The sequence below is a fragment of the Excalfactoria chinensis genome, chromosome 1 (genome assembly GCF_039878825.1).
Source record: "Excalfactoria chinensis isolate bCotChi1 chromosome 1, bCotChi1.hap2, whole genome shotgun sequence".
NCBI lineage: Eukaryota > Metazoa > Chordata > Aves > Galliformes > Phasianidae > Excalfactoria > Excalfactoria chinensis.
In genome coordinates, this window is record NC_092825.1 from 171063793 (window position 1) to 171081329 (window position 17537).

Consider the following 17537-nt stretch of genomic DNA (forward strand, 5'->3'; position numbering starts at 1 on the left):
CAAGGGGCCCGTAAGTCCCCAGGATTTCAATTAATGTGCATACATGTTTCTCCAGAGGCAGCATAGCTGATTCGTGTCTACATTCCTCTTCTGTCATTATTCATTTTGGTATTAATTGTGATTGAAAGGCTCCCTCATCACACCTTGAAACCTGAAGGTTTGAAAATAAGCAGCGATCATGCAGACTTTGTAATTGAGATGGATTTTATTCCTTTTTTCCTTATAAGCCTGAACCAAACATCACGATGCACATAAAAACTTGAGTTGTCTTCAGGCACAAAATTAACATACACATGTATGTGTCCGTGTATAGAAACACTGAGAAATGCTGTTTGATATAGAATCATAGAATGGTTTGGGTTGAAAGAGATCTAATTGACCCCCCAGTTCCAAGCTCCTGGGCTGGAACTCAGGCTCGGGCTGCCCAGGGTCCATCCAGCCTGGCCTTGAGCAGCTCCAGAGATGTGCCACCACAGCTCTCCGGGCAGCTGTGCCAGTGCCTCACTGCCCTCTGAGTAAGGAATTTCTTCCTAACTTCTAACCTAAACCTCCCCTCTTTTCGTTTAAAGCCATTCCCCATTGTCGTGTCACTACTATACATCCTGGTGAAATTTTCTGCCACTGTTTTTCCTGTAGGCCTTCTTTAAGTACTGGGAGGCTGTAATAATGTCCACCTGGAGCCTCTTCTTGCCAGGCAGAACAAGCCCAACTCCTTCAGCCTTCCTTCATAAGAGGTGCTCCAGTCCTCTGAGCACCTTCATGGTCCTTCTCTGGACTCGCTCCAACAGCTCTGCATCCTTCTGGTAGTGGGGGCTCCAGGCCTGGACAGTGTTCCAGGTGGGGCCTGATGAGGACAGAGCAGAGAGGGACAATGCACTGAGTGCAGCAGAGGGACACATAGTAACCATTACCTCCCAGCAAAGTATTTGTGGGATTAAGCCAATAGAGTAAGACATACACCTCATACTGTATTGCAGAAATTGTTCTCCCATTTCTTGGTGATGCCATTCAGTAAGACACCTCCACAAGAACACTGCTTTGAGAACAAATTAGCACTTAAAGAAAGCTTTACACTCAAAGCACTTGGCAAACGTTGACATTACCACGCTCCCCTGAAACAAGCGAGGCCGTGCAGCCTAGCCTTTCCGGGCTGAGATGCCCTACGAAGGGCTGAGCAGAGCCTGCTTCACAGAGGGCAGCACACCTGGCAGCGCATCTCAGAGCACATCTTCCTCCTGGCCTCACCGTCACCAGTGCAGTCATTTCAATAGCACGGCCATCTGTTATAAGTTAGTGACATTAAAAATAAAACGCAAGCAAATGTGCAGGCAGTTCACAGGGACAAGCCCAGCAGATGTTTTCACTTCATTAAAGGCCAGGCGCTCCTACAGCAGCTGCAGCTCAGCGGCGCGGGGCTGCTGCCCTCACCAGACTTTACTCGCTGCTTTGTTTACATGGTGAGCATAAAGCAGAACGCACGTCACAACAGCAAGCTTTGTCTGCACTGAGACTGGCTGCACTGAGACTGGCTGCAATGAACCCAGGCCTGAGTGCCATCACAGATTTCTGTGTAAAAGCAGCTTATTTCCCAAGCCTGGGCTGGCATACAGATGAGAGGAACTCGGCTATCAGTACTGCTGTTTGGCTGATGGGTTTTCCTGCATCCTTGTTACTAAGATGCAAGGAGAAATCTCTGGGTTTTGGCACTTCCTACATTCTGTAACTTAGAGGAACCTGTATCCATAGAGCCTCCCAAATGTGATCCACTAAGTGTCCCCAGCATGGAGCAGATGCCTGCGGGTCAAAATCCTTCCATGTGAGTAGGAATGTAGGGAATGCTGAGAGGAAAGATCTCTCCTCTTGCTATTTTGAATGGGAACCAGGTATGTATCTCAGCGTCCAACAATAAATGCTTTTAGGGGAGTCTCTGGGGTATCTATCACCGAGAGCTCTGCTCTTCCTCAACACAGGCACGAGTTGCCCAAGGAGGCTGTGGATGCCCCATCCCTGGAGGCATTCAAGGCCAGGCTGGATGTGGCTCTGGGCAGCCTGGTCTGGTGGTTGGTGACCCTGCACACAGCAGGGGGGTTGAAACCAGATGATCATTGCAGTCCTTTTCAACCCAGGACATTCTATGATTACCTCATGCTCAAAAGTTTAAGCCCCTGAAGTGCCATTGACAGCAACCTTTAACAGCAGTCACACAGCAAAAAGTAAGGAGCAAAGGACAGCACGGTTTACAAATGCCCAAGCCTCTGCTCCAGTAGCAGCAGCATTTCAGCACGCCTGCTGCCATCACCTCTGCAGACAGCCAGCTCACACCGCACAGCACTGCCTGCCTGCAGGCCCTGCACAGCTGTGGAGCACTGCTGGGAACCATGGCTCTGCCCCAGGGGCACTGCGCTGCCATCAGCTCTGCGGCTGTTTGAGTTGGTTCTGGGATGTTGCCGTACATTGTGCAGAATTAAAGCCCTAAGTTACAGCAGGACCTCTCAACGGCCTGCACACCCCTCTTCAGTACCTGATGGGGAGGAAAGGATTGAGATGCCTGCGGAAGCCTGGCAGAGCTCTGCTGTCAGTCTGCATTACACTGCAGATATGAAGTGGGATGCCTGTGGAGTTGTGGAGGGGAGGAGCCCCGGGTGAGCACACCTGGCACTGAGCGATCCTCATGGCCAGAGCCTGCGGGTGTTACATCAGAGCGTGCAGGTGGGAAGGAAGTGCAGTGATAAAAAAGGCACTGATGAGCGGTTCAGAAAGAACAGGCGTAGAAAAAGGAGAAAGGGCATTTCAGGTGGGACAGAACATCCCATTAGTACTGTATTTTGTTGTTGTATGACACTGAGGGGAGAAGATCCTCTTAAGCTACTCTTGACCATTCACACGTTTCTTCTTTCTCTTTTAATGGCTTAATAAAAAGGCCAGGCAGCTACCTTGCCCCAGAAGCTGTAACTGGAGCTCCTTTGATAACAAGGTATTATGATGTGACCAAGCACCACCCATCAGCCTCTACTTGTGGCCTTCACTGTTAGGACACCTTCATTATGGAGAAGCATGCCAGGAAAAGGAGAAGCTCTTGAGCTTCCCAGAGGGCAGCTTTGTGAGATGCACGGGTGTTTGTATCCTTATTCTACATGCTTCCTCAATTTATTTTTTCTTTAGATGCAAACCCCCTCACTTGTTTTAAGAGACACAGAGTACGGGACGTGGTACGTCGGCACGTGGTTCTACTCGGAAGACTGGATTTCTCAGGTATTAATCTCCCATTTAATGTCAGCCAGGATTCTCCTTACGGATGCCTTCCTACATTGCTAACATCCCTGCTCAGAGGGTGCAGCCACCATTAGCAGTACGTGGTGATGGCAAGGGGCGAGCAGCCTCTCCTCTGCTGCGGGAGAACAGACTACGGGTATGGATACTGCAAACAAAATGGATGTGCCCACTTTGCCACAGAATGAACCTCCCAAACAGGAGGAGCTAGGAAGATTATAGCTTGATCTTAATGATTTTGTTAATGACCCCGGATGGAAAAGGCTTTTTTCCCACCCCCTGATAACTAACATGTTAGCTTGATGAAGACTCAAAGCTTCCTTGGAGACATACTATTTCTGGCTTAGTAAAACCAATGCTTAAACCGTGTTGAAAATGTATCAGCAGGAATTCCCAAGTGAGCCCGGAACACCTGGACCAGATATCCTGCTCTGCTGTAATGCAGCATAATTAGGGCTGCCTCAAAAGGCCCCTCCACTGCAGTATGTCACCACCTTATAAACAGGAGATAGTCATATCAGCAAATAAGATCGGGGCCTCGCCACACCCTGGCATTGGATTTCTGCTCCCAGGTGCGAGGTAGGATAGGTTAGGCTTTAATTTAAAGGATCTGAGTGAGGTTTTAATTTAAAGGATCTGACAGAATCAGTGAGCCCAGGCCCTTTACCTAAGTAAAAGCACAACAGCATTGCATTTGGCAGCGCTGAGGCATTTCGGAGCTGAACACCAATAACTCTGAAAGATGCAGAAATAAGACTTCAGCTGTCAAGAACTGCACAGCATAAAAAACCCTGAATTTCTATTTTAGAGGTCAAAACGAGCATCTCCCATCAAAGCTTTTTGTTAATTTGCACACTTTCAAATTATGCCATTGCGTATTTCACATTTCATAAGTCAAAGCTCATGAATGAAAGCAGTGTGCCTTTATTGAGTCTGCCACAGGTAGCTGCATTACGCTTTGAGTGAACCTTGCAAACCCACCTGCAAGAAGTGGGCACACGCTTACAGAAGGTAAGGGACGTTCTGTCACCAGCTCTCACTATACTGCCACGTGCAGCTGCAGCACTGTTTTATACCAACAGCACAAAGTTCACTGGTGTCACTTTCTCTTCCTCACTGCAAGCACACTGAGATGTATACTTTAGTATTAAGCCTTCACTGACTTCAGTGGGACTCCTCTGTCCCTTAGGTAAGCTTGCACGCGATGCCTGCAGGACTGGGAGCTTATGATTACAAGAGCTGTGACGAGGGGGGATGAGAACAGAAACTGAGACAGGAATTTAACAATTCAATGCATCCATCTTGCTGGAGGAAATCAATGTCTTTACCTCCTACTGAATGTTAAAAACAAACAAAGATGCTTAAGCACAAAGTATATATTTATACCAAATAAAACAACTGAAAAAGTATTACATAAAGAAAAATAATGTAACAGAACATACTTAGGTACCTAACTTACAGTCATGCTCATATCTAAAAAGTAACATTGGTAACTAATATATGTAATTTTTGACAAGGGTGCATTTAAGAGTTCTCTAACATACAACATTCTAAATGTGTAGAGTATTTTTTTTTTTCCAAGATACAGAAAAACAAATTATTTTACACAGGCACACCTGTTAATTTGAATAAAAAAAACATGCTCGTAAGTGAAAAAGGTCACTTTAGTACTAATTTACCAGATGTGAGAAAGCTATGTAGTGTTAATCACGTTGAAATCGTCTCTTCTCCTTTTGCATTGGTGAGCGCCAACACTGAATGGTACAATATTTGATCCACGTGGTTTACTGACACTGCAACCTATTTCCAAGCAGTAGCCCTGCCCGGGTGTTGAACAGCACAGCACAGTGCAGTACAGCCCCATCCATCTGCTTGTAGTGTATTTATACCTAGAAGCTATTACAATTATTACAATGATTTGTTTCAATATATACATCAGTATAAAATACTACCCCAAAACACTTCCGTGTTTCAAACAAATTTAACCACTTCATCAAACAATGCGTTTGCGGAATAACAGAAATAAACCCAACTAGTGTTGATTGCCAACAGTACAGCATGCCTGCGGTACGTTTCCTAATAAATGGGAGAACGGAAATGTCTGACAATCAATTAAAATAAGAATCACACAACAGGATTGGTGTTAGAACAGTTCAAGGATTCCCAGTCTGTCAGTATCTAGCCCAAGCAGTGCTACCCAAACACAGCATAAGCCATTTAGTGTTTTCACAACGAGAAGAAAACATTCAAATATTAAAGCTGCGACAAACACACAAAAGCAAGGAAAGAACATTTGTTCTGTACACATCCGCCAAGGTTGCACCAAGGTACGGCATGCTGGGAGTTTGCACCCAGTGCACTGTGTGTGCTGAGATACCTGGACGCAACTGTGGAAGACAACTGAAATGGAAACAGCTCTCAGTTTCCTTGCTGTTGTGGTTTCCTGTTATACCATTCAAGTTATAGCAGCTTCGCATAATTTGTTTTCCTGAAGGGAAGAAGAGAGAAAAGTTCATAAGGAAATTTTAAAAATGCTACTAAAATCCATCGGTTGGACACAATTTACTGCTTTAGGAGCTACCGTGTCATTGCACAATACAGATGCGGCCCATCAACCGCTGAACTGCCAGTGCAGCAGAACGCATTGGCCATCGTGCTTTGAAAACTGGCATTTTAAAACCCGCCAGCATCCCTTAACAAGGCAGAAACAAGTCTGCGGGTTTCAAATACTACCATCCTCATGTAAGGTAGTAAACGTGCATTTTTAGTGGCAAAATTCAAATCTCTGCCTCTGCTGCTTCAGTTCTTAAAACGAGACTTTTGTCAGAGCTTTCATTCTTTTATATCATCCCGAAGCACGTTTATTTCTGAAGCATAAAAAATTACAATGATCATACGGGTTATCTGTTTCGCTAATCCATTCCTAACACGGAAAGGTAACCAGTTTCTTTAACAACAAAATAAAAAGCCATTAAAATCTCCCTCTGGGAGAAGTCCCCGCTAGCTGGGATTTTTCTGAAAACCGGGTTTTATGCTTGCAGCATCTTTACAGTCATGTTAAACACCCTTGAAAATAAAGGCTTACGTTGCGAATAGCGATGGGCCCTTAATTGCAGAGGTGCTAACTGCTGACTCGATCTTTCATTAGAAAAAAAAACAAACAACCAAAACCCCAGAAAATGTCATAGCTTATACTGAAAGTTTGATTCATGCTCATTTTGTTCATTTAAAAATACTCTTTGGAAACCGTCAACTCCTGCAGACAACTTAGTGATACATCTTTTCCTGTTAAAATAAAGGTAACTCATATTCACCTCTACCCCATGCTAAGCTCTACTGCTAATATACACTTCATTACTTGCTCACGTCACCATCTAACACATATCTTTACAGACTTCTACGTCGTGCCCAGGGCTTATTTTTCACCAAACGGAATTTGACAACTATTACACTTCGGAGTTTTTACTGAGGATTCCTGTGTTTTTGGTTTTTTTTTTGGTCTTCTAGCCTTTTCATTGCAGCTTACAGTGATGTTCATAGTTCAGACCATTTTCCCACACTAACTCAGGAGAAAATTTTCAGGAGGTTTTTTCCCCTTAAAGAATCTAAACTCATTCAGATACAAAACTGAAAACCAGAGGTGAGCTTGGACGCATCTCGGTCACTGTAGAATTGTTTCTGCTACTTTAAAACGTGTTTTAAAACCGTAAATAGCACACTTAGCTTCTAATTCAATATCTTGCAAAGAAACATGAAAAATAAGCCACTGGTCATGGATCCTAAGGAATACATTCAAAGCTAGCCTTTAAAAAAAATAGAAAAGTTATGGGCAAAACGTACTGTTTTATGTACTCACTAGCTTATTGCGCTACAATAGGCATGGTTTAGGTATAAAAAAAAAAGCAGACAATTCAGATTTAAATAAGACTATGTAAAATCAGAAAAAAACAAAACAAAACAAAACAAAACAAACTTAGATTTCACTATTTAAAAAAAGAACACCTAGAATTACTTCCCATCCTATAGCTACAGTTAAATCAACTAACAAAAATAATCCAACTATTTTTGACAAACAAGAGTTAGGCTAGAATAAGTGACAACAATCAAAGTTCATATATGTTTCTATGTAAAATGACTCATGATTTACTATAACATAAAATATGAACAAGAGCACTTCGTGGCTAATGAAGGAGCTACTAGTGGAAACACCTAATGCCAGTTTTCAGCCCTCCTTTAAGACGTATCTCCAAATCAGTATTGACTTCATTTGACCAGATACATCATTTTTGGCTTGTCGCTCCAGTATGTCACGTTTTACCACTTTCCACAGGCAGCAGGAGACAACTAGCTGAGCAAACTACAAGCAGTGACATGCAGAAATTTACCCTCAAATCTGAGTACTTAGATAAAAATGATATGCAAGCACACACTAGGACAAAAGGAATGGCATTCGTCATTCAAATAGGCTCATCGTTCCCTCCCCCACCCCCCAACAGTAGTTGCAACAGCAATAGAAAAAGGTCAAGAAGATGTCTGTTCTTCAGAGTCAACTGTGGAAAAAAGTCAGCAATATATAACAGCAGCGATGGACAAGGAAGAGCAAAACGAAAGAATCTTGCTGAATATTTGTTCATTTACTTTTTCTGAACACAAGCCAAAGTGTGCCACACTGGCTTGCTCTGAACTTCAGATACAGATGTCCTATTCTCCTTAGATCCTTCACAGATTTAGAATTCAGTCTCCCTGAGGCCCCTATAACCAAGTAAGAAAACTCTCTTTATCTAGCTTGGTGGCTGCCAAGACAGATTCCATGTCGTTTAGGATGTCAGAGCTCAAAGCCTCTTGCAGACTTGGCATCAGTTCTTCTCCTTCTATATTCATCCCATCTCCTTCCAGTGTCCCAAGGTCCACATTTGTCCCTGGAATGGCTTCAAGGTAGTCTGGGAATCGGTTCTGATGGGACGGTATGTTACTTTGGCTGATACTGTCACCTAGTTATAACAAAAAGCAAGATGGATGTTCAATTTACTGGAAGCACCAAACCCACAATTAATCACAACTGGTTAAAGGTTAATCCTGGATCCTTTGCATCACTCGAGTACTGTGATTCATAGAAATCCATCACAAAAACTAAAGATGACTTGGCTGCAATGCAGACGTACAAAGAACTTGCCTTTGTTTCAAACTTTTCATGTCTTAACCTGAATCTTTACAGATCTTTGATGTCTTTTAGCATGTTTTAATTTTTACGCTTAAAAGACAATAACAAGTCAAATATAATTTGGGAGCAACATTAGCAATACTGAATAAGCATACTTACATAATAATAGTATAGTAATACTGAGTACGTTCTTAGCTTAGAACTTTTGCTTTCTTAAGAAAGCAAATGGGTATTCAAATTCCATATAGCTGCAGGAATTATTCCCATTAATGAGCCTCCCAACAGAATTTATTACAAGGATGTTTTTCACAAATTTAACTATAATAGTTCTGCGATAGAAATAGAAGGAGGTAGAAGAAATACGAAAAAAACCCAAAACATTGGAGCTTTTCAGAGTCACTTGTTTTCACTGCAAAGGGGCTGAGCATTTGACACCAGCATGACTGAAAAGGGTGTTTTAAGGAGAACAAACCTGTATCCATCTCATCAACACTGTTCAGGAAGTCATCGGGGGTTCTGGGTACACTGTAACTGCTCATGCTAAGTCCGCTATCTGTGCTTTCATCTCTGGAGTGATATGTTCCACTGCAACAGAAAAAATGCAACAAAAATTAGGGTAGAGCATCGTAGAAACTAAAATAGTTTTTGATAACGTGGCTGTCACAAGAAATGCTCCATTCTAATTAAAAACTGAAGTCTGTGTGAGACACCTGTTTTTTATTTTACACTGACCTTTCCCAATGAAAACCACAGCACTGAGGTTCAATTCAACTCAGTAAGAACATACCTAAGCTGCTTAAAGAAACAGCCTATCAATGTTCCACACTGTTTTAAACTTTTCACACCCACCCACAGCTAAAAACCATCAGAAGCATATCGTAGTCCTTAACCATTACAGAGCTAATAACGGTGTACATTTCACACTTCAGTAAGGATTAGGAACATTCTAACTACTAATGTCCCCTTGTTTAATCAGCCACCAAAGTGCATTTTTAGGTCAGTGCTGTTATAAATAGGAGCTACAGTTGGAACTCCTTTAGCAATTCTTCAGTTGCTTCCCGCTGTTGCATTACTACCAGTTCAGTCGTACATGTCATGGCAAGAGGGCCCTGATATAAATCAAATCCTGTACAGAAGCCATTCTGTAAACAAATCCTGTTCAGAATGATCTTGCTGACAGAACAGTTAGCAAGATGGCACAGGGCCTTACGTATATTAGTTTTCTCACTGCCATCTTACTACCAGTGGAGCAGGCAAGACCAAGGGAGCTGCAATGGAAATTTGGGACGAGACTGGGAAGAACAGGCCAATCAGATGACCTACAATCAGCTGGGGGGATCCAGTTTTCAGCTGACTTTCTTGTAAGTCACATAAACTATTTCTTTGAAAGTAGAACAATAAGAAAAGTTTATATACAAGAGTGAAAATCATTATCCTGACTGGAATAATTATTTCCAGAAGCTGGAAGGAGTTGCTACTTGTTACACTTTACATCTGAAAATATTTGCTATAATAGCTAAAAGGATGCAAACAGTCTCACCAGTCAAAATGGTCACAAGCAGAAGCAGCTGTAGAACTACGCCATTACCTCCCTCCTCTTTTGTCTACTAACAGCCAAGCTTCAACTGGAAATACTTTCAAACCCGTATTTCTTCCACCTGTGGTAGCATTGCTGAGAATGCTTACAGATTTTCCACTGTGAATTCTAAGTGCAAATCAGTCTGATGTACAAGCTATATAATTAAGCTGTGCATTGTGTTGATTAGTATTTGGAGACATGCTGGTCTGTAGTGTATGCCTTGTCAAGTATGCAGAAGCAAAGAGAAGATAGCTGAACAGCTGTTCAACATTGGATGCAAGCAGAATACCATCAACCGTGAATGTATATATTAGATTTCACAAGATGGTCTTTGACACACAAGAAATAAGATTGGTATTTCTATGTGAAGAGCAGAAGTATCACCACACGTTTGATAACAGTCATCACAAGAAGGCTATTTAAAACTTCTGTGAAAAATAATTCCTGGTTTACTTTGTGGGACAAAATACTAGAAATAGAACTGAGACTGTGCTGAACTGAATCATTCTGGTTGAGAAGGCTTTTTGGCTGGTGCTGTCACACTTGGAATGTCCAGACCTCCTCTTTCTTCAAATCACTCCTCAATAAACATTTCCAGCAAGGATTTCTTCATTTAATGGTCACACCACCCGAAATTACTGCATGCAACTAAACTGCATTACCCAAAATAGAATGGATGCTTCTTCAACAAATACTTATTAAAATATGTGTATACAGAAGAAGAAAGCCCAATTTAGGAGCGAAACAGAGATCTGCCAACACAACCAATATAAATTTAACAGTCAAAAACATATGCCATATAGCAAATCAAAAGCCGAAATCATCTAACAAAGTCTAAATATTCTGCATCGCTGCAATATTTCACTTAAAAATGAAATACAGCATAAAGACAGTAAGCACAGAAGACAGCAGGCAGAAGACTGACTACATAAATAAGAACATCACTATGTATTTTCTCCATTGCCTCCCATGTAGATTTTTTTCTGACGTTCAATACAGTAAGCAGAAAATATTCAGCTACTTGAATTTCTGGATCATAACGTTAGGAGGATTGTTTCACCAGGAACTTTAGCTGCCCTATGAAGAGAAAGGAGCATTTCTGAATTTAAGCATAAAAAACATCAAAACTACTGCATTGCTGCATCTAGTTCAGGGCTGGTGACCCACAAGTGTCCTTTAGAGAGTCCCTTTCCCTTATACATATCCCAGAATTTAACACTGTGATGTACACAGAATTACAAAGAAGGGAACAATGTTTAAACTAAAATGTAAATTTAATCATCTGAGTTCAGATGAGATATGGAGGTTTCAGTAAGGGCTACAAAAAACACAGCCAAGTTAAACATCCTGCCAACGAGGCCAATGGTAACTTCCAGTAAGTAGTCCTTGCTAATTATCAATCTGGCAAAAAATAAAAATAACTGGAATTTGTCCTTTCTAGCTTTTTTCATACTTGTCATTGAAGACAAATCATTTTATATTTCATATACACAGCAGCACAATAGACTGCTGGAGTATTAGATGTATGGAGGAGTACAGTGACAATCTAAAAACTAAAGATACAGAAAACAAGAGCAAGATGTGAGGATATTAGAATTAATTAAGAATAACATTCAAAATATACCCAGGCTTCGTGTATGATGACAACAGCCTTCCAGAAATTCAGACTAGTTTGTTACTGTAACATATCATGGTCATCTTCTATCTACAAGGATTTCTTCATTTGTTTGTCACACCATGGAAAATTACTGCTTGTGACTAAATTGTACTGTTCAAAATGCAGTTTTAGATAGATCAGTAGGTAGTCAGTTTTCAGATTCCTTGTGCTTCTTATTCCTCGGCTCAGAGCCAGCACAGCTAAAGATCACACCAAATTCCAGTATGAGTTCCATGGAAAACAACCCCTCCCTCTAACAGAAAATTACACTTTCTAACCAGATCCGTTTGTGTAGGAGGCAGGATAGAGCATTTCAAGAGATGGACAGGACTCTTCGAAAAAGCAGAAAATGAGACAAGTGTAAAAGGTGCTCTCAGAATATCTGTAACTGGAAAAAGGTATTTCTTTAGGCATCAAAAACCCAGATAGGAGTGATAGGTAATGTTACATATAAGAAGAGAATTGCAACAAAGGCTTACAGAGCCTTTCAGTATCTAAGATTATGGCAGTTATTTAAGCTTGCTGAACTCCAGAACTACATTAATTTTAACATAATGTGAACTTCCTACCTTACAAGCAGTTTTGAAATGCTACTGGTAGCACAAATATAAGTAAAGCCTTGCATTGAAATAATTTTGAATTTTATGTGAAATTTAGGTGAATTTAGGTTGGTTTTTTTTTATGTGTATAATAATGCACAAAGAGAAGGATGAGCATATTATACTTCATGAGCACTTACAGCAAACATCCTAAAGTAACACTAATATTTGAAGGTAACGTAGGAAAGTACCAATGAACTCTGATGGAATATGCAATTTTTCTCTTTTATGGCAATGGATGCTGAGCTGTTATCAGTTTAAACCACTGACAAAATATAGTTCAACGAAGCCCTACAAAATGAACAACTTCAACTTAAGTTCAACTATTGATACTGACAAAGCATAGATGGATTTTTTACTCCGTTAATTAAAAATACAGGTGGTTCAGAGATAAAATTCTTTTGTCATTTTCATCTTTCCTTTCCAGCATGCAAAGTGCAAAATGTAGATGCAACTCATCACAAGCTGCAGCAGGTTCTCCAAAATTGTGATGATTAGTATGAAGCATTTGTAAGCTGCAATTAGAACAGTATTTCCAAACAAACAAACACTCCTCAAGTCACAAGGATTAAGGAAAAAGTTATATAAAAACACTGGTCTATATTGTAAAATTATAATTCTTGACTTAAAAGGCCCACACTTCAAAATAATACAGCATCTAAAATGAAATGCACCTCTATTTGCAGTCCTAACATTAACAGAGTAAAAATATTGCTAAATACCTGAAGTGATGGGGAGGGGTGAACAGAAAAACCTTAAAATGAACCTCAAGGTGTAGCCCTGAATGTGCCTCACAGTTCATTTGATCTCATAGCAAGCTATTCACAAATTCTTCTGAGTCAGTAATTTGAAATGACTGTTAGTCAACAGATTATGCAAAGGCAAACATGTTATGACTTTGAATAAAAAACCTTCCTACAAGTCTGAACAGACTACTTCCTCCCACAGGAGACAGCTTTTAATCCTCAACTTTTACTAGACTTGCCATTTAAGGAAAGATTCATTTACAGCTGTGGCTTTTGGCACAGACAGATGTTCAAAATAAACTATTACATGTTCCGAACAGAATTTGAAATCAATTTTTTTTCCCCTCCAGTAGCTACTCCTACAAACCTGTTAAGAAACGGATCAGAACTATTTGTAGTCATTGTTCTCAGTTCCTGAGACATTCCAGGAGATGATACGGGATTTTGAGATCCACCATCTTGCTCCATTGTTGGAAGCTGGCTACGGAGAGCCAATTCCTGAGGAGGAGGAAAAAAAGGAAAGATCTCGTTAGGCATTTGAAAGTGTTTTCCAGGTACATAAACACATGACATTTCAGGATAACTGATGCTTTTAGTGTTTTCAGTTAAAAGATTTAAATGCAATTAAGTTTCTGAAGACAAAGCATCTTTACTGGCTTCATTGATAACGGAAGTTCAACCAGACAAGCCCAGTACTACAAGAAATTCACTGTAAATATATTTATGCACTTAAATTTCTATATGATCACACAAATCTTTTCTGATTTCAATTCAACATCCTTAATAATTACTAGGAACGAAAAGAATTAACACTACCCAACCCCTAATATATAACTATTCTTTTTTTGTGGAAAACAAAATGTATTCTACATTTTCCCTTAATATCAAGTTACATGTTTTGTACTAGGTTTTCTCACATCAGTTGATCAAACCTTCACAGCATAGTACAATCATACCATTAGTTTTTGGATCTGACACACCCGGTTGCCTACCCCACGTAAATATAGTCTTCTTTACCACTACTTAATTGGCTATTCCTCTAATAAATAATAACATTCCTTGTCCATGTTCTCAGATCATAAAATGGTAAGCATCTTTAATCCTTTTCTGTAAGCAAATGCAGATGATTTTCATTTTCATAGAATCACAGAATCAATGGAGTTGAAAAAGACCTTTAAAGGTCACCTCGTCCAACTCCCCTGGACTTCACAGGGACACCCACAGCTCCCTCAGGTGCTCAGAACCCCATCCAGCCTGACCTGAAGTGTCTCCAGAGATGGGGCACCCATCACCTCTCTGGGTGACCTGTGCTGGTGCCTCACTGCCTCTATCGTAAAAAACTTCTTCCTTATATCCAATCTAAATCTTCCCTGTTCTAGTTTGAGACAATTTCCACTTGTCCTATCATAACAGACCCTGCCAAGGAGTTTATCCTCTTTTTTTTTTAAAGCTCCCCTTTAGATACAGAAAGGCTTCTATTGGTCTACCCAGAGTCTCCTATGCTCCAGGCTGAACTGCTTCAGCTCTCTTAGCTTGTCTTTGTAAGGGGAGTGTTCCATCCCTTGGATCACTTTTGTGGCCCTCCTCTGGACACGCTCCAACAGCTTCATGTCTCTCCTGTACTGAGGACTCCACATCTGGACACAGTACTCCAGCTGAGGCCTTATCAGCACAGAGCAGAGGAGCAGGATCACCTCCCTCACTCTGCTGGCCACACTTCTTTTAATACAGCCCAGGAGCTGGCTTTCTGGGCTGCAAGGGCAGGTTAGTGGCTCATGCCCAACTTCCCATCCACCAGTAGTCTAAGTCCTTTTTGGCAGGGCTGTACTCTATCCTTTCATCCTACAGCTCGTATTGATAGTAGGGGGTTGCTGCAACATTTTCTTACGTAATGAAACCAAATGTATACACTACAGAGTTCTTAGTTTAAAACTAGGTTTACCTGCTTGAATCAGTTACATCAGACCTGATACAAAGAAGCTGATATGAAAAATTCTCTTTTGGAATGCTTCACAACTGGCGGTGTGGAAGCTCTTTGATATCCCGAAAGAACTTGTGAACTGCAAAAACTCCTTGCTCACACCAAAATCTTGATGTCCTTCTTCCAGAGACATTTGGTCTTGAAAATGTCACATGCACTTTCCCTTCTCTGAGAAACTACCTTAATAAAATGCAACTACTTTTAATTAAATCAGTCATACTTTGTCAAATGAAAAGCACAGGAGGTGGATATCACTTGGATTTGCAACACTGCTTTAAGCACCTTTTCAGCCTTGTGTTCGTACTTGGAATAAAGCACGCTTCCATCCTCTATGCTGATAGCAGAGTTGTGCACCATTGAGTCCTCCCCTCTCTGCTCCTCTGTCTTTTATGGTAAGAACTATCTGGCCTCTTCCCCTTCACTCGATTTGATCCCTATATTTCCCTATATTGCATTTTTATTTCCTTAGCCTTCAGACCTTGACTAGGATGAAGAAGAGGAGCCGAGTGCCAGCAACAAGCAAAAGAAGCTTCATCAGAGACCAGTGCCCCAAAGAGCAATAACAAAGCAAAACCAAAACGGAGTCATTTCTATATATAAAGCACTAAAGTGATATTTTATCTCATTGGGAAGACTTGACCTATCACACAACCATAGGCATTTTGGAAAGTTACCACCGTATTTTCTAAATCTTTAGTGGGTAGGAGACACGATGAAATTTTATGTTATATGACTACAAATAAATGTAGTTCAGATACTGGCCAGATACAAATGAAAAATCATTTCTCACTAGAAGGCCTATCTAATAGAAGTATTAGGCCAGGAGAGAGAACTGTATTTTGCATTGTATTTTCTTAGGTGAATGACCTAGTGAATTGGGCCTTCGTGGTATTAGTACTAATTTTGTCCTTATTTCAATAACAGCACTGCTAGAAGTGCAAAACAATTGTTTGCATTAATGCTACTCATTGAGGAGGCAGAAATAGAGCTCCTCCCACTAGAGAGAATGTTATTCCATCATTCATTCAAGTAATACGCTTATGTCAGTCTGGAAGGGAAAGGCATTACCAAAAAAGCCAAGCTATTCAGAAACAAACACAGAATGACTTTTTAGTAATTCCTTAAGATGAGTATAGTTTTCTACAAGCCCTCAAGAGTACATTGCATCTATTTTTCCTTATGTATGCATGTAATGGAAGCTAAACTTGTGTAGCCTGAAGAATGGTCCTTTCATTTCTTCTTCCTTTATAAAACCGATTTTCAATAAACAACCTTTTGCTTCCTGTAATTAAAAAAAATGTATGGTAGTGTACAAGTCTGTCCTAGCTCCACATGGAGCAATCTGAACTCTAGGCTTTCAATTCATGCTTTAAAAATATATCCTTTATTTGAAACATTTAAAGTCTGAAAGCAAAAATAATATGTATTTCATGTACCATACTCTTAGTAAATTAAACTCAGAAGAAGCTGGTCGATCTTAACACTGTTCAAATATCAAATCTTTCATGGGCTTCAGTGAGGTGGAAGAGAGGTGTGAGAATGTGAGGTGAATGAGAGGGCCACTGCACTTGGAGCTAACTATCAGTACCAGTTCTTCAGTTTACATATTTATGTTCTTACTTGAGAGCCACAAAATTAAAGCATATGTAGAAAAGAAAAAGAGAAAGAAACAGATAAAGACAAATGAATTCAGCAATGAGGAGTTATGCAATTAGAGAAGAGTAAAGAGAAAACTTAAATCATTCAGTGTTGCAATCGTGAAAACCAGCAAAGTTAATTCAAGAAGTGATAGTGATAGAGTGATAGTTAATTGCATTGTGTACACTTGGCATGGGACTCAATTCTATGTAATGCCTTCTGCACAAACACTCTGAACAAAAGCTTTTAAACAACACCTTTGCAAGTATGGATAGGGCAGCATAAACTGGAATAAACATTTGTAAATAGAGTCTGGTTTCTTGTCTGGTTTCACAGTCCTGTGCTATACCGCTGGTATAAACCCTTCTCGCTGCATATCAGGCTATGCCTCTAAGCTCTGCACCTCCCCAGACGGTGTGTCCCCAGAGCACCGGGAAGACAAGCATGTGTCAGCTGGAGTCAGCAATTAGCCAGAGCTGGATGGCCTCCCTCTACCAATTTCTGTTTGCTCCTAGCAAAAGCTTTTACGTACTGCCATCCCAGACTCTGGTTAAAGTGACTCATCTTCTACTGGCTCATTGCCTTAGTAATACTTATGGCCTTTTTAAAATGCAAAAATCTTCCTTATAACTCTTTTTCTCAGGAGCTTAATACCCTTGATGAAACTAAGACAGATCATTTTTCTCTTGTCAGTCTAGGTCAGCTTCAGATCCCATGGAAGGATGGGAAATGAGAGTCAATGGACAACACTGGGATTCACTAAGAAACAAAACAAAAACATTTCAGATCTTAGTGGAATTGGTGTACACACAAGTAAATCTTAAGTTGAAATAAAGATACGAAACTTAAACCTATGAAAAAACCTTATTAAAACTTCCAGCTTCTCTAAATTCATGCAAGCTGATT

At 40.6% G+C, this 17537-nt stretch overlaps 1 protein-coding gene across 4 annotated transcripts in view; it reads right to left on the bottom strand.

Moving 5' to 3' along the window:
• Window positions 1-4631: 4631 nt before the first annotated feature.
• YAP1 (Yes1 associated transcriptional regulator) overlaps window positions 4632-17537 on the bottom strand; it is an 84514-nt gene continuing 71608 nt past the window's right edge. For all 4 annotated transcript variants that reach the window (XM_072326734.1, XM_072326732.1, XM_072326733.1 and 1 more), the window contains 3 exons: window positions 13380-13510; window positions 8904-9016; window positions 4632-8261 (listed from right to left, as the gene is read on the bottom strand). In XM_072326734.1, the coding sequence (XP_072182835.1) occupies window positions 8023-8261; window positions 8904-9016; window positions 13380-13510 (483 nt within the window). In that variant the 3' untranslated portion in view covers window positions 4632-8022. The remainder of the gene's footprint in view (window positions 8262-8903; window positions 9017-13379; window positions 13511-17537) is intronic.